At 39.5% G+C, this 20,767-nt stretch overlaps 2 protein-coding genes across 5 annotated transcripts in view; both read right to left on the reverse strand.

Annotated features, from left to right (window-relative positions):
* The window catches only part of radil (Ras association and DIL domains), a 48,978-nt gene extending 36,308 nt beyond the window's left edge, over positions 1-12,670 (reverse strand). The window contains exons 1-5 of one of the 4 annotated variants that reach the window (XM_055010084.1): positions 12,353-12,670; positions 8,728-8,826; positions 6,418-6,532; positions 4,684-5,188; positions 1,146-1,253 (exon numbers count right to left, since the gene is read on the reverse strand). In XM_055010084.1, coding sequence (XP_054866059.1) covers positions 1,146-1,253; positions 4,684-5,188; positions 6,418-6,501 — 697 coding nt within the window. In that variant the 5' untranslated portion in view covers positions 6,502-6,532; positions 8,728-8,826; positions 12,353-12,670. Of the gene's footprint in view, positions 1-1,145; positions 1,254-4,683; positions 5,189-6,417; positions 6,533-8,727; positions 8,827-11,991 lie in introns of all 4 variants that reach the window. The other 3 variants (XM_055010085.1, XM_055010086.1, XM_055010087.1) reach the window with 3 other exon arrangements.
* A 2,283-nt stretch (positions 12,671-14,953) lies between these two features.
* LOC111566935 (monocyte to macrophage differentiation factor 2-like) overlaps positions 14,954-20,767 on the reverse strand; it is an 18,731-nt gene continuing 12,917 nt past the window's right edge. Inside the window, 1 exon segment of the mRNA XM_023267745.3 lies at positions 14,954-20,743. Within this exon segment, the coding sequence (XP_023123513.2) occupies positions 20,540-20,743 (204 nt within the window). The 3' untranslated portion in view covers positions 14,954-20,539.

Raw genomic sequence — 20,767 nt, forward strand, 5'->3', positions numbered from 1 at the left:
GAAGGAAAAGAAGATAATGTGCTTAAACTTGGTATGAGTTTTGTGAACATATACAGTCAGGTAAATAAGTAATTTGGACACTGACAAAATTTTTAGCATTTGGGCTCTGTACACCATAACAATGGATCTGAAATGAAAGAATCAAGCTATACTTTAAGTGCATGCTTTCAGCTTTAATTTGAGGGTATTTACATCCAAATCAGGTGAACCGTGGGGGAATTACAACACACTTTATATGTGCCCTCCACCCTTTAAAGGGACCAAAAGTAATTGGACAAACTAACAGAGTCATAAGTCAAATTGTCACTTTCTTCCTTTGCAGTCAGTGACAGCTTGAAGTCTGGAACCCACAGACATCACCAGACGCTGGGTTTGGTCCCTGGTGATGCTCTGCCAGGCCTCTACTGCTGCTGTCTTCACTTCCTGCTGATTCTTGGGGCATCTTCTCTTCAGTTCTGTCTTCAGCAGGGAAATGAAGCTCAGTTGGATTCAAGTCAGGTGACTGACTCGGCCGTTGGAGTACAAGCAGGAAGTGAACAGCTGCAGTAGACGCCTGGCAGAGCATCACCAGGGACCAAACCCAGCATCTGGTGATGTCTATGGATTCCACACTTCAGGCTGCAAAGGAGTTCGTTCACTTACTTTTGGTCCCTTAAAAAGGTGAAAGCCACAGTTAAAATTTGTTGTAATTCCTCCATCGTTCACCTGATTAGGATGTAAATACCTTCAATTTAAAGCTGAAAGTGTGCACAAAGCACATTTTGACTGTTTCATTCAGATCCATTGTGGTGGTGTATAGAGCCCAGATACTGAAAACTGTGTCCAACTGAATGTTTGAATGAAGTCTGGTTGAAGCAACCTCTCAGGCTGCAGTGACAAAAGTGCAAAAGTCATGTGTGAGCTGAGTGGAGACCAACAGTTAAAACAAATCCAGTTGCAGTCAGATGGAGTAAATGGAGCTGGATGGAGCAGCTCAGTGGACCAGATGAAACCGAGCAGCTCCTGGACAACTCTGAGGCCATGCGATGGCTCACACAGATTTACTCACACACTCCAAACCAGTGGCAATGGGGGGTGAAAAACGCCGGCAGAGGTGGTCTTCATGGCAATGACTGACAGCCACCCTACCTGAGGCCAGTCCCCACCTTTAGAGCCAGACTGTACCACTCGACCGCACCGCAGGGGGGAGTTCCTGTGTTTGCCCAGCCCGGACCGACCCATTAGAGCTGCCAGGAACTGGGGGGTTTTGGGCCCTACAGCAGGGTGGGATGTGTTAGGAGGAGGCTGAGAAAACACCCCCCAAAAACCAAAACACCAGAACGGCCCCCAAACACACACACATTCATGCATTGTGGGGCAGAACAGGCCTGAGATTTGCAGTTAGTGAGGAGATCCACAGTTAAAGGTGTGAGATTGAGGATTTTCACTGTCAAATTAGCTTGTTTTAGTCACAGTATGATCTCCTTTACGCTCAAATTTACTTTAGCTGACATCTGATCTGCTGCTGCTGCACACTGTCACAGCAAAACCAGCAGAAAAGGATGAGAATGCGGTTAATTTGTCTGCGATGTGTTCAATGAAAATCCGACAGTTCCTTTAAAATGCAATCTCATTTTTAACTCACGAGCATGCATGCTCACAGACGGAGGCAAAGAGAAACAGACTCCAGGGTGTGTGAGCTTTGTTAACACAACACAGAAAAGGTTAGTGTGAAAATGAAAACGTGTGTTAATACGCATTAGTCGACACAGCAGTTTTATCACAGGAAGTATTCTTTGCCGCTGTGAGTTCAGTTAGATTTTCAGGCACTACGCAGACAAGCTTCAGGTTGCAGCGGGAGCTGCAATGTCTTAAATGATGAAGCAGGTGGTGCTCTGCGTTTCATTTAAAGTTAAAAAAAAAAAAAAATCAACAATGATTTGATTCAAAACCAATCTGAAGTGTGATGTAGTATATCCTGGAAGTGTAGGACAAATAATGGATACTAGTAGATGGTGGATTAACTAAAATTAACTTAAATGAGAGTGAAAATGCAAAGCAAATATTTGTACCTTTACTCTGAAGTTAAAGTGACAGTCTTTGTATCCAGGCTACCATAGGCACAACATGACTTCAGCTAAATCTGTGATTCAGATCATGGATCGTCATTCTGTCCTGCAGCTTTTGCCCAGATCGCCCACATACACCGTCCTGCTCTATATCCTCACACCAAACATGTATTAATCCGCAGCCGAAAATAGTCCCACAAATACACAACTTACTGCTAAGCTTCTGCCATGGGAAAATATGTGCAGGAAAGTGATTTAACACAATAAATATGTGCAGGAAAGAAATTGATGCTAAAAATAACACAAAAATTACAAAAAATGATGCTTAAATAACACAAAAACGTGATTTAACACAATAAATATGTGCAGGAAAGAAAATTATGCTTAAATAACACAAAAATGACACAAAACTAAGCTAGAATAACCCGAAAATTACACAATAAGTCATAGAAAGACACAAACCTATGCTACAATAGCACAAAAATGACACAAAATATGTGCAGGAAAGCGATTCAAAATGATAAATATGTGCAGGAAAGAAAATTATGCTTAAATTCTACAAAAATGACACAAAATGATGCTTAAATAACACAAAAATTACACAGACAAAAATGACACAAAAAGACAAAAATGAGACAAAAAGACACAGAAAGACACAAAATTATGCTAAAATAACACAAAAATGACACAAAGACAAAAAGACACAAAAATTACACAAAATGATTCTTAAAAAACCAAAAATGACACAAATAAGCAACACAAAAGAACGATTTAACACCATAAATATATGCAGGAAAGCGATTTATTTATGTAAAATGACCTCCATCATGTACAGTACATGCACTTTTTTGTCGTTCTTACCTGTAAAATTTTAATCTGCTGCTATCTTTAGACATCCACTATGACACTTTAGCTTTCACTGTTTTGATTAATCTGAATTTTTTTTCGTATTTTTCAGTTTTAAGTTCCTGCACTGGTGAGGAACGTTTTCTTGTTTTTCTACATATGGAGATACTTGGGAAAATGACATCTAAGGAATCTTGAATTTTGCATCTTGAAATGGATAATCCACTGAAAAGCAACTAGCAGAGCTGCACGATCCAAATCCTCAGCACAATTTTGCATTTTCAGCCTGGTAAGTTGCTGCTCAGAGGTTGCTGTTGCAAAGAAAAGAGCAAGCAGATAGCAGAAGTGAAGGACAAAGCTGCCTGAAGTGACCCAAAATTCAGTGAATAGACACGTTTTGTATCAACTAATGAAAGCTACAGTCTGTATGTCGCTCATATCAGGCGTTTGTTTCTGCTGTCACATTTTATTTTTATCATCGCTAGAGTTACCAAACATGTCCTGGTTTTATTAAAAAGGAAGAAAACAACACATTTCTGCCAATTTTTGTGTGCGTCTTTTTGTGGTAACTTTTGCCTGTTTTTGTAGTAATTTCACTTTTATTGTGGTCTTTTGGTCTTTTGTTTTTTTTTCTGTTTGACTTTAAAACTGACCTTGAAAATCTAAATTCAGGACGGCTTTCACCCACCTCTTTTCCTTCACTCTACAATGAACTGATGCCTGCTATTTCCAGCAATTCTCCCAAAAGCTAAAAAAAAAACACACTTTCACACAGTATGTTTCACCACCAACCTTATCCTTTCAACACTTATGCATTCTACAGGCTGATGTTGTCTTCCATAGCATCTGAAAGTGATCCGACAGCAGCAAAATAAAGCAGCAAAACAGATTACTCACTGATTCTGTTGACATAGCAACCACTAAACTCTGGTACACTTTACGAGGAACGCTGCCGTTGCTATAAAGTGCAACGTGACTGTGAGGCTGAAAATACTTCCTGGACCTCTCTAAAACCACACTAGCTGGGTGTTGATGAATTTCTTCAACGGGATGCACGAGGCAGAGAGTGAGCATGTGTGTGTAAACTTTCCATCAATCAGTAAACCAATAACAAATAAAGGTCACATCATGGCTCCTAAAGAGACACTCACACAGACAGTGTAGATCACTGTTCATATTGCTGCATTGCAGATGTAAAAGTCACAACAGTTGTTTTCCTGAGTTTCCTGATTCTCTGATCTGGGAACAATGTCATGCAGGTACTTCAGCAGGAAACCATGTCTGTAGTAGAAATGTGTCATTCATAAAAACACCAGAGTGCTCACAGCTATCCACAGCTCTGGTTTTAAAAGCTTCAGATTTCACTCAATCAATCGACCAGCTGTCCATGCATTTTTACTGCACAAATAGAGTGTGTGTGTCTGTAATAGAAACCCAGTTGAAATAGTGTGTCGTCACAGCACTTCCGTATTAAAAGAAAACATCTTCTCTATAGGACAATACTGTGCATCGTGTGCATCTCCATGCGTGTATACACACACACACACACACACACACACACACACACACACACACACACACACACACACACACACACACACACACACACACACACACACACACACACACACACACACACACACACACACACACACCCTGCAGAGGAGCTAACGAGCTGTGCTTTTCTGCTGAGTTTGACATGTTAAGAAAGGAAGCGAATTAGACCAGCTGCTGTGTTTGTGATGTGTGTGTTTGTGATGTGTGTGTGCGCGTGTGTGTGTTTCCTCACCAGCAGTGATGGTGTCCTTGTCCTTGGCGTTCAGTTCCTCCACCTCTGCCCTCCTGCGCAGCTCAAACCTGCGAGCGTGTCCTTCTCGGGGCTTCCACAGTTCTTGGAGCAACAGCGGCTTCTCGTTGTCCCCGAGCGCTCGCAGGCACTCAGTCCGCCACCCCCCTCCTCCGATGCCATCTCCCTCCTCCAGGCGTCCGATCACGTCGCACAGGACGTAGCAGTGGGCAGCGTCCTTATTAAGTGAGTAGCGCTCCAGGGCCTCCTTCACCAGCTCCTGGGCACTGGATCGAGGCGTGGCCAGGACGCTCTTGTAGTTGGCACCTGCACAGATTTCATCTCCAAAGATCTTCAGCACCCCGGGGGCTGAGCTCTGCGTGGAGAGTTCAGCCGGGTCGTCTGCCGGTCGCTCGGGAGGCTCAGTGGTGGAGCGCCGGTCGCCTCGGGTGTTGGTTCCACTTTCTGCTGGGACACGATCTCTGTAGCTCAGAGTTCGGTACAGGACCTGGTGGACATGTAAACAACACTGAATGACCCACAGGGTCACTGTATCGCACAGAGTATGTACAGTATTTATACACAAAAAAGTCTTCCTATGAGGTATAAAGCTAATACTGCATTCCACGAGAAGAACATGATACCAGCAGTGAAACATGGTGGTAGTAGTGTGATGGTCTGAGGACCTGGATGACTTGTCATCACTGATGGCACCATGAATTCTGCTCTCTATCAGAAAATCCTCCTGGAGAATATCCACCATCAGTTCATCACCTAAAGCTCAACACTAATGGTTTATGCAACGAGGCAATGACCCAAAGCACACAAGCAAGTCCACCTCTGAGTGGCTCAAAAAGAACTAAATGAAGGTTCTGGAGTAGCGAAGTCAAAATCTGGACTTGAATCTAACTGAGATGTTCTGACAAGATCTTAAAAGGACAGATCATGCTGGAAACCCTCTAATGTGACCAAATTAAAACTATTCTGCAGAGAAGAGTGGACCAGAATAGAGTAACATGAGCATTAGAGCTACAGCTAATGTTTATTTTCATCATCAATTAGTCCGTCGATCATTTTCTCGATTGACCAGTGAAATGTTTGGTCTAGAAAATGTCAGAAAAAAAGTTTTAAAAATGGTGATCAGTGTTTTCCAAAACCCACAAAAGTTCTGTTTTACATAAAACTCAAAGATATTCAGTTTACCGTCAGAGCAGTAAAGACACCAAAAAATAATCAAATTTAAGAAGCTGCAATCATTGATTTTTTAAAAAACCAAATAACTGATAATCAAGATAATTGGTAAATAAGGTAATAAATGACAATAATGTTTAGCAGGTGTAATGTACACTTCCTATTTCAGTTTAGCCTGATGTTATTAGCTTTACATGTGTTTGTCATGTTCAGAACAATTAAGACTGTCTGACATGCTGATAAGTCAGGAGATAAAGTTATTGCAATTCATCCTCTGGTTGCCCGAATGTCTAAACATTGCAACAACAGTGTGACTAATATCCTGGATAACCTATTTTAAATATAGCGAATAAAATCTTCAAACCACCAGAGACAAGTCAGAAAACATACTGTTTGTAGTTCACTAAATTAAGTGTCTACAAGATTTCAAATATCAGTAAAAACTGCTTTATCGTGTTTTCTTTACATAGTTTGTTGAAACCATTGAGTTTGTATGTTATTTACCTGTATGACAGTGTGTTCATGTGCTGGTGTTTGTGTGAGCACCTGTGTGAAGGTCTTGCTCTGGCGTTTCAGGCGGCTCTTGGATGGGAGGGACATACTGGCCCCCGACGAAGAACCGTAGAACATGATGTTGCTGTCGGCTTCACAAACTCCACAACTGGTGGGCAAGAAAAACATTTTAAAAGCCTCGTTCTATTCCATTGTATGCTGCATTTAAATCAGTAAATATGTAGACACAGAGGAAAAACACACAACTACATGATATGCTTTCTTGTGACATACAATGCTGTGCAAAAGTATTTGCCCCCACTATAGAAATCTTCTATTTTTGCATACATATGTGACACACTTAAATGTTTCAGATCCTCAAACTTATTTTCATATAAGACAGAAATAACCAAAGGAAACACAAAATACAGTTTTTAGATACTGTTTTCAATTTTTGAAGAAAACATACTGTCCAGCCCATCTTTCCCTATGTGAAAAAGTAATCGCCCCCTTAGCTACCAATCTACCAAATGACCAAATTAATTCAGCAGCTGGGCTCAGTTTCACCATCCACACCCACATATGATTCCTGCCAGGCTTGTTGAATCTAAATATCACTAAATAGAACCTGTCTGGCATTGTGAAGTAGTTAAAGGGTCTCAAAATGCAGCACATGATGCCACGCTGTGAAGAGATTCAAGAACAGATGAGAAACAAAATCATTGGCATTTATCATTGTGGAGGGTTACAAAGTCATTGCTGAGGCTCTGGGACTCCAGAGAACCACAGTGAGAGACATTATTCACAAATGAAGAAACATGGAACAGTGGTGAACCTTCCCAGGAGTGGACCAATGACCAACATTTCTCCAAGAGCGTCCACATCTTATGCAGTAGGTCACAAAAGAACCCAAACATCTAAAGATACTGCATTCCACAAGAAGGACATGATACCAGCAGTGAAACATGGTGCTGGTAGTGTCATGGTTTGAGGACCAGGACAACTTGTCATAACTGATGGAACTATAAATTCTGCTCTCTATCAGAAAATCCTCCAGGAGAATATCCACCATTAGTTCATGACCTAAAGCTCAACACAAATAGTTCATGCAGTAAGACAAGGATCCAAAGCACACAAACAAGTCCACCTCTGAGTGGCTCAAAAAGAACCAAGAGAAGCACTCAGAGTGCAGTACTCCACCAAGACTGTTCATTTCCCCATATGGCGTTGTCAGAAATGCAGCATTGTTTTTTTTTTTTAAATGCAGCATTTATTTATTAGTTACTGCTGATCAGAAGTCACGGTACCATAGAATGTACCCACAAACAAAGTGACGTTGCGCTGAGCACAGGCGTGTTTTATGCATGTGGATGTTATGTACAGATACCGAATTGCATGACCTAAATATGTAGTGGCTGGCAGGACTTGATGGTACTCGGAAACACCCTCACAATTTAATCAATTTTTCCTGTATAATGTCGGACAAATAAGTCCCAATAAGTCCGCAGTGGTTAATTTGTAGTAAGATCGCAATCAGCAGGCAGCTGATGTAGTGTTCACTTGCTGTCATAGCTACAGTATCGCCGTGCCGCTATCTTGCAATGATAAAGAAATCTTTAACAAATCTGTAGATTCAGACTATAAGCTGCATCACTGCCAAAATCTAATCACCTGGTCCTTGTGTCATTTCTGACCTTCCCTGAAAATTTCATCCAAATCTGTTTGTCCATTTTTGAGTAATGTTGCGCACCGATGGAATAACAGACAGACGGACAAACGTATGCCGATCATCACGTAAGTCCACCGTGTTCCTTGACAGAGTAATAAATGTTGTGGAGTGGCTGAACCAAAGTCTGGACTTGAATCCAAATGAGATTCTGTGACAAGACCTTAAAAGCACAGTTCATGCTGGAAAACCATCTAAATGTGACCAAATTCAAACTATTCTGCAGAGAAGAGTGGACCAGAATTCCTCCATGATGATGTAAAAGACTGATCACAGGCTGGAACAAACATTTAACTGCAGTTGTTGCTGCCAAGGGACCAACCAGTTATTAGGTTCAGGGAGGCAATTACTTTTTCACAGGGCTGATACAGGCTTTCATTAAATCTTCAATAAACCATCATTTAAAACTGAATTTTGTATTTTGTGGATTATCTCTGTCAAATATTCAATAAATGTAAATATTAGTTTGATGATCTCTAAAATCCGATCATCCCTTCAGAAATCTACACTTAAATAAGTGTAGATTTCTGAAGGGAGCACTGTACATGATACTCTTTCTTGTTACATATTTGTGAAATAATTGACTATCATGTAAATGTCTTCGTTATAAACAAACTGTAGTGTAGAGCAATGGGTACCTTGTTATGTATCGTCACATCGATGTGCAGCAGCACCAGGAAAAGGTTTACAGTTGAGGGTCAGGCGTTTTGCATTTCATTTCACCGTCACCTTTCACACTGCAAACATCAAACATACACAACGGTAGTGTCACTTCAAAGCAGCACTGAACAATCAGGTCCTGCAGATCCTTGGGGATTCAGTTAATACTGACCGGCTTTTAGCATTTTAAGCTTTTCTTTTTTATGTAATGCCAAATAGTTGCTGGTTTCAGGTTTTGAAATGTCATTATTTACTGTTTTATATTTCCTTAAGTAATTTATACCAATAATGATGACATAAACTAGTAAAAAGTCTGTTAGTTGAGGTAAACATGAAGGATATACAAGCAAAGGTGCTGTTTTTACAAAATTGGAGCTCAAAATTGCATATTTTGTACCAAGCATATTCATTACAATGACAAATGTAAAAACAGAAAACACAAATCTAGTGAACATCAGTAATCAGTAATGTCCATTTTTTTTTTTGCTGGTTTCAGCTTTTCAAAACTGATCATTTCCTGTTTTTCTTATTTATTTCATTAACTGTTTTATACCAATAATGACCACATGCAGTTACAATTTTCCACTTCTGTCTGTGAATGTATGAGGTTAACAGTGTATAGATTAATAAAAAAACTGTCAAACAAAGTAGTTTTAGTTGTGGACAGAAGATGCAACTGATTTTTAAGGTCTTCACAGGTCAACAGAGTTCATGTAAAACCAAGAAACCTTGTAGGCATATGACCTAGAAAAAGGCCTGTCATTTGAGATAAACAGAAGCAAAGATGCACTTTTTGCTTTATTTGAGCCGAAGATCACATTATTTTTTTTTACCTTGTAGGGATAAAACACGGAAAAAGGTTTGTTGATTGAGGTAAACATGAAGGATCTAGAAGCAAAGACGCACTTTTTGCTTTATTTGAGCACAAGATCGCATATGTTTTTATAAGTACAGCCATTACAATGACAAAGGCAAAATATTTAACATAAACAAAAGACAAAATCTAATGAAAATGAATCAGTAATGGCAAATATTTGCAGTGCCAAATCTAATGTAAAACCAGTCTAATACCAGCATAAACCAGGCCCAAAACATGTGCTAAATTAATTTCAAAACCAGAAAATCAATAAGAAAAACCTAAAACCAGCATACCAGCAGAAATCACTGAAAACCGACCAAAACAATGAACAAAATCATTCCGGCACCAAGTCAGAATCGTGGTCCAAATCCAGCCAGAATCCAGACCAAAACCAATCAGAAACCAGACCAAAACCAATCAGAATCCAGACCAAAACCAATCAGAAACCAGACCAAAACCAGTCAGAAACAAGACCAAAACCAATCAGAAACCAGACAAAAATCAATCAGAATCCAGACCAAAACCAATCAGAAACCAGACCAAAACCAATCAGAAACCGGACTAAAACCAGTCAGAATCCAGACCAAAACCGGTCAGAATCCAGACCAAAACCAGTCAGAAACCAGGTCCAAATCCAGCCTAAAACTAAGAGCATAATCAGTCAGAAACCAGACCAAAACCAGATGGAAACCAGTCAGACACCAGACCAAAACCAGTCAGAATCCAGACCAAAACCAATCAGAAACCAGACCAAAACCAATCAGAAACCAGACCAAAACCAATCACAATCCAGACAAAAAAACAATCAGAAACCAGACCAAAACCAATCAGAAACCGGACTAAAACCAGTCAGAATCCAGACCAAAACTGGTCAGAATCCAGACCAAAACTAGTCAGAATCCAGACCAAAACCAGTCAGAAACCAGGTCCAAATCCAGCCTAAAACTAAGAGCATAATCAGTCAGAAACCTGGCTAAAACCAGACCAAAATCAGTCAGAAACCAGACCAAAACCAGTTGGAAACCAGTCAGAATCCAGACCAAAACCAGTCAGAAACCAAGACCAAAACCAGTCAGAAACCAGGTCCAAATCCAGCTTAAAACTAAGAGCAGAATCAGTCAGAAACCAGACCAAAACCAGACCAAAACCAGTTAGAAAATTGACCAAAACCAGGCAGAAACTAGAACAAAACCTGTCAGAAAACTGACTAAAACCAATCAGAAATCAGACCAATACCAGACCAAGACTAGTCAGAAACCAGACCAAAGCCAGTCAGAATCCAGATCAGCTTCAAAAGCTGAAACCGGCAAATATTTGGCATTACTGATTCATTTTCATTACATTTTATCTTTTGTTTACATTAAATATTATGCATTTGTTATTGTAATGGCTGTCGTGAAACAAAAAAGTGATCTTCAGCTCAGATAAAGCAAAAAGTGCATCTTTGCTTCAGTTTATCTCAAATAACAGACATTTTTCTAGTTCATATGCCTACAAGGTGAGTCATTCTTGGTTTTATATGAACTCTCTGTTGACCTGTGGAAAAACTTAAAAGTAGGTTGTATCTTCTGTCCACAAGTAAAACTATTTCGTTTGACAGTTTGTTTTTTAAATAAATCTATACACCATTTACCTAATTTACCTCACAAATTCAGACAGAAGTGGAAAATAGTAACTACATGTGGTTTTTATTGGTATAAAACAGTTAGTTAATTAAATAAATAAGAAAAAACAGCAAATAAGATTCGAAAAGCTGAAATAGCAACTGTTTGTCATTACTGATACATTTTCATTAGATTTTGTGTTTTTTAATGTATTTATTTTGAATTTGCCATTCTAATGGCTATGTCTATCTTGAGCTCAAATAAAGCAAAGCTTGAGTTTAAATAAAGCAAAAAGTGCATCTTTGCTTCTAGATCCTTCATGTTTACCTCAACTAAGAGACCTTTTACTAGTTTATGTTCCTACAAGGTGAGTCATTCTTGGCTTTATGTGAACTCTGTTAACCCATGAGGAACATTTAAATTAGGTTTTATCAGAAATCAGCTGCAAATTTCGCATCCAGCAGTGTGTTTTAGATGCAATTTATTCACACGATTTTTTTCCCAGATTTTTTGGCAGCCAAACCAAAAGGTGTTGTTGTAGCTGACTGTGCAAGGACTGCTGGGATAACGTGACTATTTTAAATGCCTGCTAATCCACAGTAATCTGGCTACTTGGCCGCAGTTAACTCAATCCTGGGGGCTAACAGAAACACACAGAAACATGCAGAAACACGTTGAAACGCGCAGTAACACAGAGGGCCCTGAACGTTGCACAGGTCGGCAGGTAGAGTCACATTTAGAAACTCTCAGAAGGTGAGAATTAGACAGAAAAAAAACACCTGAAATTCGTAGACACCACTTGAGTGCCCTTTCTATTTCACCGTCAGTCCGTCTGTTTACGACTTCGGACTCGCTGGTCGTCCGTAGCAACCGCCGTAGCAACAAAAGGCGCCGGAAAATCCTGAGAAATTAATCCGACGATGAGACGCGGCGCTCAGAGCTCCGACGGTCCGCAGGTGTCTCCCGACGTTAAGTAGTTAATCATCAATTAGCGGGAATATTGTTGGCGCACCTGAGCGACACTCCGCTACAATGTGCCGCGGCCTTCAGTGAAATTGGTCGCTAAAAAGTTGACGAGTGGTTCCAGCGGGGATGAGCCCGCTCCCCGGAGGCTCCCCGGCCGTCTGCCGCTGTACTCACGCTGCCTGCAGTGCGCAGCTCCATGGTGTAGGGGAATCCTTCCTGGCTGCGCTCTCGTCCCCCCTACAAGGCAGAAGATCCCCGATAGAAACACGCCCAGCCGCCCTGATCGCCGCACTGGCCGTCCGACATCCCAGAAGCAGCCCGTTAACTCGGACGACATCCGGCCACTGAGGGCTCCTGCCGCCGTGCACACATCTCCGCCGAGCGTCCACCAATGCCCACAGCCTCCGGCAACCGCATTCCCACATCCACGGCGGCTCGCTGCCGAGTCCTGACGGAAACACCCGAGCGCTGCGAGCCGCTTCACCTCGGAACACCTGCTGGCGGGCGAGTGACCGGAGGAGACGGCGCCCCCCGGTGGACAGCAGCGTTATGACACCATGCAGGAGCCAGTAATAATATCACATGGAAAATCTGTAAAATAAAAGTAAACTATTCCCCCAAACAACTAATTTAAAAACTGTTCAAAAAATTAACCTGCATTATTTACAGTGTATGCATATTTATTTATTTGAGGTAAACATGGAAGATCTAGAGGAAAATATGCAGTTTTTGCTTTATATTTATTTTTATTCTTTCTTTCTTTATTCCTTTGTATATTTTACAAGACAGCCATTACAATGACTAATGCAAAAATACAGAACATGGAAAATCTAACAATTAAAAGCAACATTCAAACAATTGTTTTGAAACGTTTTTTAAAAACCTTGCAGTATTTACAGTGTACAGATATTGTTTTATTTATTTGTTTGTTTATCTGAGGTAAACTGCCAGATGTAGAAGAAAATATGGAATTTTTGCTTTATTTGAGCTCAAGATTGCATTTTTCTTTTTCTTTTTTTTTTAAACAAGACACAGCCATTACAATGACAAATGCAAAAATAGAAAACTTGGAAAATCTATAAAATGATAGTAAAGTTTTTGTATTTTTTTGTGTGCTTAAAACTGTTTTAAAAACTTGCATTTTATATATTGCATAGATATTTATTTATTTATTTATTTAATTCATTTAATTGAGGTAAATGTGGAGGATCTAGAAGAAAATCGGCAGTTTTTGCTTTATTTGAGCTCATGATCGCAATTTATTTATTTCTGTTTTACAAGACAGCCATTATAATGACTAATGCAAAAATATAAAATGTGGAAAATTTGTCAAACAATAGTGAATTGTTCATAAACAGTTTTTTAAAAACTGACATTTTTCTACACTGTATTGATATTTTATTTATTTGTTAATTTGAGGTAAACATGCAAAATCTAGAAGAACAGTTTTTGCTTTATTTGAGCTCAAGATTGCTTCTGTTTTGTTGTTGTTGTTTTGTTTTGTTTTTTTCAAGACAGAAATTACAATGACTAATGAAAAAATGTAAAACATAGAATGTAGTAAACTGTTGAAAAACTGCTTCAAAACTTTTTTTATGGCATAGTTTCTAAAATACAGACCTTATTTTATTTCTTTATTTCATAAGTCCTTACTTGTTTATTTATTTGAAGTAAACATTAAAGTAACTATACATTCCAGATCATCAAACTGACATTTATATTTATTGAATATTAGACAGAGATAACCCACAAAACCCAAAATGTCCTGGCCACACCAGAACCTTCATTTAGTTCTTTTTGAGCCAGACTTGTTTGTGTGTTTTGAGTCTTTGTCTTGCTGCATAAGGCATTGAGCTTTAGGTCATGAACTGATGGTGGATGTTCTCCTGGAGGATTTTCTGATAGAGAGCAGAATTCATAGTTCCATCAGTGATGACAAGTCATCCAGGTCCTCCAACCATCGCACTACCACCACGTTTCACTGCTGGTATCATGTTCTTCTTGTGGAATGCAGTATCTTTAGATGTTTGTCTGGGTTCTTTTGTGATCTCCTGGATTAGATTTTAATGCTCTTGGAGAAATGTTGGTCATTGGTCCACTCCTGGGAAGGTTCACCACTGTTCCATATTTCTTCATTTGTGGATAATGTCTCTCACTGTGGTTCTCTGGAGTCCCAGAGCCTCAGCAATGACTTTGTAACCCTCCACAATAAATGTCAATTTCTTTGTTTCTCATCTGTTCTTGAATCTCTTTAGAACGTGGCATCATGTGTTGCTTTTTGAGGCCCTTTAACTGCTTCACAATGCCAGACAGGTTCTATTTAGTGACGTTTACATTCAACAAGCCTGGCAGGAATCTTATGTGGGTGTGGATGGTGAAACTGAGCCCAGCTGCTGAATTAATTTGACCATTTGGTAGATTGGTAGCTAAGGGGGCGATTACTTTTTCATATAGAGGATGGACTGGACAGTGTTATTCCGTCAATAAATGAAATTATCATTTAAAAAATATATTTTGCGTTTTCGTGGATTATCTTTGTCTAATATTAAAATTAATTTGATGATGTCAGACATTTAAGTGTGAGAAATATGCAAAAATAGAAGATTTCTATACTTTTACACTGTATCTCAAACTTATACAGTGCCTGAGTAAATGTGCTCACTGGATACTTCAAATAGTTCAACTGTATTTTTATGGCATAATGAAACTAGTTAGCAAGAGCTACTGTAGACCAACAAAACAAAAGTGAAACATAAAATGTTGACTTCAGAAATATACTGCATGAAAAAAGCTTTTTTATTACAAGAGAAATAGAAAAGATAAAAGCATTGTTGGCATCATATTGGCTTATCACAGCACAAAAAGCACCATGGACACAATAACCCAAATGAAAACTGGGGAAAGAGAGACACAAATAATGAGAGAGAGTATAATCAGCAGATCTTCAGAAAGAAAACACCAGCAGCAGCTCCACGATCACAGAGCATCTAGAAACAACATACATGAAGAAGTGTTTATAAAACCACAGAGGTCTATAATACAAAGTCGGGTGGGCACTGTAAATCAGAATGACACAGAGATCATAACCAAGACGAGACAGACACACAGTCATACCCTCAATTCACCTCAGCAAGGCCAAACCTGCCTGTGGAACGAGTCAAAACACTGTTCGGTGCATCCCAGAGGCTCAAGTAAACACTGACAGTAGAAATACTAAAAAGTCATCTAGTATTAGAGAATATATCTGAAGAGTTTCAAACTGTGTGACAGATTCCCAGTCAACTGTGACCATAAACCCTGATGACTGAAAATGGTTAAATCGCGGTTATTTTATCACCCTGGTGCATTTATTGGTCAAATATTTATAAAAACAACTAATATATTCAATAAAGGTTTGGTGATTCTATACACAGTGTAATGCTGCATTCACATACCGGTTGTAAATGTAATTTTTTTTTAGCTATAGAGGAATTAATATTTGGTGTAGTGAGGTAATATCGGACACAATTCACACACAAAGAGCTGCACTTTAATTAAAATGTGCAGATTTGTTCTATCTGACTTGTACAGTACTATTTGTTATTATATTTTCATATATACACACACACACACACACACACACACATCATTTGAAGGGTTTGGAAGCAGCGAGGTCTAACCCACTTCCTGTAGTTTTTGAGAAAAATGGGTTCAAAGTTTTGTGTTTTCCAGAATTGTCTACCATTCCAAACATCACTGTAACACTATATTTGGGTTGTGGGTCACACTACTTGGCCACTAAAATCTACATCATAAAATATTACAGAAATTATATGAAACCCAGATTTTTTTGTGGGTGGGATCACTCTGCTTCTAAACCCCTCACTTGTTTTCAGTCCATTTTTTTTTAACCTGATTCTCTGTTTGTTTTAAAAGGTGTTGAATGAACTGAGGAAGACATGGTGAGTGGTTTGAGTCCAAATTAAACCATTTTTTCCCTCTTCACATGTTCACATTTTCTCATGAACTACTGCATTTACACTAACAAAAACGTCTTGCAAATGCATCTGGTGAGTGTTCGTCACAGTGTGTTCTGATGCAAATCCAAACTCTGCAGCAAATTTAGAGCTTTCCACTGCCTATTATAATCTACAAACACTTCTGCTGTTCTAGTATCTGTCAGGATTCTGTGTCTGTTTCTAACTGAGCTTCTTTCCTGTTATTTTTATAAATATTACCCATAAAGCTTGCGGACGACTTTGTGCGACCGCTGCCCTACTTGGGAATCTGCTTTCTTTAATGCTGGCACCTCTCAGACCGCAGCTTTCGCGGTCCTTGAATCTGGCTTCACAGATGTTTAAGCCCAAATGATCCAAATCCTGAGAAACACACAGAAGTGAAAATATGATGGACAGGAGTTTAAAAAGTAGTTTTTTGTTTTTGTTTAACACCTCTGAATACCCGATGGTTTGGCCTTTTGGTCCTCTAGCCACATTCATCGTACTACACAAGCTTTTCCAACAGTTTAACACTCAGAATACATACATATTTCAAATATATTTTTTGATGTGTTCAAGGTACATGCATGTAAACATAGACTCAGCCAATCAGAGGCTTTCAGAGGCACACGCGCACACGCACACACGCACACACACACACACACACACACACACACACACACACACACACACACACACACACACACACACACACACACACACACACACACGCACACACACACACACACCTGAGATGCCTTAATATTGGGCCAGATTGTTCAACTATACTATAGCTCCAGTTTCCTTTCAAGTGTGACATAAATGGTAGTTAGTGTGCTATCGGCAGTAGGTCAGTGTGGCAGTGCTGAATCTGACGGTGGTTTTCCCTCTGAGGTTCATTTAGAATGAAGATAATCAACTAACACTACGAGAACATCAGAAAAAAATATGAGCTCAACACATACTGTACGTCTCTGATAAATGGTGTATAATGACGACGTCTTCACTCACTAAACCTAATCAACAACAGTAAACTACTAGGATTCAGTAACTATGCTTGATAATCTACTGTGCAGAGCAAACAAAGTCTCCAGCGACTAAAACCACAAATATCTGTATGTTCAACGTGAAGAAGATCTTTCAGTAGTCATGCTTTGGTTTCACACTGACTAAAGCAACCTGTGTTTAAACCATACAGTGCAGAAAGCACAACTAATAACAGTAGCAGTAATATTACTATCTAGAGCTCTGAATTGGAATAGTGAGTTATTGATGTTGCAACCTGCTAAATATAATTCAAACGCTGTCTGTTAATGATGATTATACTCACTAAAACTAATCATGATAGTCAAGTCAGCGAATTGTAAACATTGTCTTGCTTTTGGCGATAAGACAATGCCCTCAATTCAGCGCCTGAACACTGAATCTGGACGTGCACCACAGAGGGAGGCATCTCCGAGAATTAACCCTTGATTGTTGGAATGAAACCAAATTCCTGCAAAAACACTGGAACAGATAGTTGAAATGAACTGAGGCGAAAGAACGAGCCGTGACCCAGTTCAGAGACTGTCACGAAGTTCACATTCATCACAACGTCGTCGGGTCAATGAAAAAGGTTCCTTCATACCTGTATACCTGCTTAATGGTGCATTCAAATGTCCTCATCAACTCATGATGTGTCAAAACACACATATGAGGGATTCAAGTTGGATGGAGCAAATGTGGATTTCATTTGTTCAGGGATGGAATTAACTCACTAAAATCTTGCTGCTCAAAGTTTGCTCCTCTATAGGTTGTGAGACACAATTGTAATTCTTGTTTTAGTTGGATTTTGTCTGATATGTTTCTCATATATTTCTCCTAAAATTCACCAGGAGAGAAAGGAGGAGAATAATTAGCAACAAGAGTCAAACCTGAGATTTAAAGGAGATAATCTGGTAATAAACAATTATTAATAATAATAACCGTGTTCATAAGTTTCCATACTCTGGCAAAATTTGGGAAAAACTGTCAACTTTCTTTTGAAAATATGTTTGACCATAGAAAAACTTTTCCTTCATTTAGGGTTAGTGGTCAGACAAAATTATTTTTTGTCACCCAATTGGATTTGCTCTGATCATTCATGTTTTCATTAAAGAATAGGACATATTGTACAAATTCTGCTAGGGTATATAAACTTATGAGCATATGTGTATGTGTGTGATTTTATTCAGACTTCTAAGTAAAATTCAATGCAGTGGTTGTATTATATTTGTATAAAATAAAGCTCATATGCAGCCCACATGTAGTTCAACTGAGAAAAATGGATCCATTAGTGGAATTATCTCCTTTAAGTCTCAAGTTTGGCTCCTGTTCTCCTCCTTTCTCACCTACATTTCTTGTTGAATTTTAAGAGCAAAATACAAGAATCATACAGACAAACTCAAAGCTAAAATGAAGGGTTTGGAAGCAGAGTGGTCTAACCACTTCTTGTAGTTTTTGAGAAAAATGGGTTCAAAGTTTCGTGTTTTCAAGAATGATCTAACATTCCAAGCACCACTGTAACACTATATTTGGGTTGTGGGTTAGACCACTTGGCTGCTAAAATCTAGACCATAAAATGTTACAGAAATTATATAAAACCCAGTTCCGATTTTTGGTGGGTTAGACCACTCTGCATCTAACTCCCTCAAATAAGCCCAAAATAAGAATCACAATTTTGTCTCCCAAGCTACAGAAGAGCAAACTTTTAGTGGTAACATTTTCCTCTGGGTTGTGTCCTTCCACAGTCCAGCATCTAAAATCAAGATGAGAGAAGCTCTGGATTGATAAAATGTTCACAAGTGTTGCCCTTCAAGCAGCAGGAAGTGATTTGCAAATGTGTTTTTACCCTGAGTTTCACCACTCCGGCTAAAATTAAGGCTGCAGAAACCCTCCTGCCGGTGGAGGCTGGTGGGGAAGAACTGCAGACACGATTCAAAGCTGGATGAATGGAGTGGATCACATCATTCCACTCGTCACATCTTTAACTGTCTATTTTTAGACTCCACATTACCCGAGGTAGTTCTGCTAACTGACAGAGTCCAAACTTAAACACTGAAAAGCAAGATTCTGTTTTTATGCAACACGTGACGTAAACTCCAGGTCTTTAAGTTGAATCCTCACTTTGATTGGGCCATATCGCATTGCTGTTCTCATCTTTTATTTCTCATCCTTTTATTTTACATTATTTAAGTTTTAAAAATGGTTTCCACTGGTTTGGTATGAGTTACTGAAGATCGCCTGAATGCACCATTACCTGCAGCTTCACCGAGAAGGGTATGTCTGCTATGTTTAAATGCAGAATTTACAGTTTTAAAGGATGATTTCACTCAAAATATTCCAATAGTATGTGTCTGTTGAGCTCGAGGCTGCACGGAGAGGGCTGTATATTTTATAACGTTATAAACATTTATATTTATGCAGGTCAAGGAGTCATAGTGCTAATTTACCTTTGGGTGTTTGTGTCTTTAACTTTTATTTTTATTTAATGGTATTGTATGAAATAAATAAATATCTGCCTCCAGAGTTGTCCGTACGTATTGCCTCTTTCCAGCCTTTCAGATCGTGCTGTTTGAGATCTCGACACCACAAAGGCCATTACAGACAATTACATTATTATTTTACCTGATAATTACACAATTTGTCCAAATGCAAGTTGAGGAATTAAGCCCAGGCTTCTTTGTGGAACAGGCATATCCTCCGCATCTGTATTAGGAACTTCATCAAACGATAACCAACAATTTCCCGGCACTCATAGAATACTTCACTTCCGTGTATCGGTGCACACCTTCTTCAGAATAAAAGCATGGCTCGAAACAAAATGAGAAAAGACGTATAAATTTCATGTTGCTTAACGCAAGTCTCAGCAACCCAATCATGATATTGTAATAAGTGCTATTTGGTTGAATTAAACCTTTAAAATCTTAGGTAGGATATGAAGTAGTACTTGGTGTTGAATACTTGACGTGGTCCTAAAAGTGCAGCCTCCGGCTCTGCAGAAAAACTTACCGGTGCCAAAATGAAAGTGGAAAACTCTTTGAAAAACTATTTTAAATTCTAAGAATATTTTGAGTGAAATCATATTTTAAAACTGTAAGTTCAGCATTTAAACTGTAACTTGTGCACTACTGTGACCATCTATTGTGGTAGCTTTTAAAAAATGCTCGAAATGTGCGACCGGAAGTGTGCAGCCCCCTCGGTGCAGCCCTCTCGGTGCAGCCTCTGGCTCTGCAGACACATACTATTGGGGGCTTCACCCCTCTACCTTCCACATGACGCAGTCCCTGAATTCAAACACGGTTCGCGTCGTCTTCTTGAAGTCGGTCAAACACAGGCGTTTCTTCCTGTGCTGTCAGTGTTGATGTCATCTTGAGGTCTGGACCTGATTGGGCGGCTGGGCGTATAGGTACTTCCAGATGGCGTAGTAATGTATGGCTGCTCCCATGGCGACGAACAGGTGCCAGATGGCGTGAGCGAATGGGACGATGCCATCGCTTTTGAAGAAGACCATTCCCAGGGAGTAGCAGGCTCCGCCCACCAGCAGCTCACACAACCCAGCCTGCTCCGGCTGGGAAGAAGTTTATAAGTTTAT

The sequence above is a fragment of the Amphiprion ocellaris genome, chromosome 4, assembly GCF_022539595.1.
Source record: "Amphiprion ocellaris isolate individual 3 ecotype Okinawa chromosome 4, ASM2253959v1, whole genome shotgun sequence".
NCBI lineage: Eukaryota > Metazoa > Chordata > Actinopteri > Pomacentridae > Amphiprion > Amphiprion ocellaris.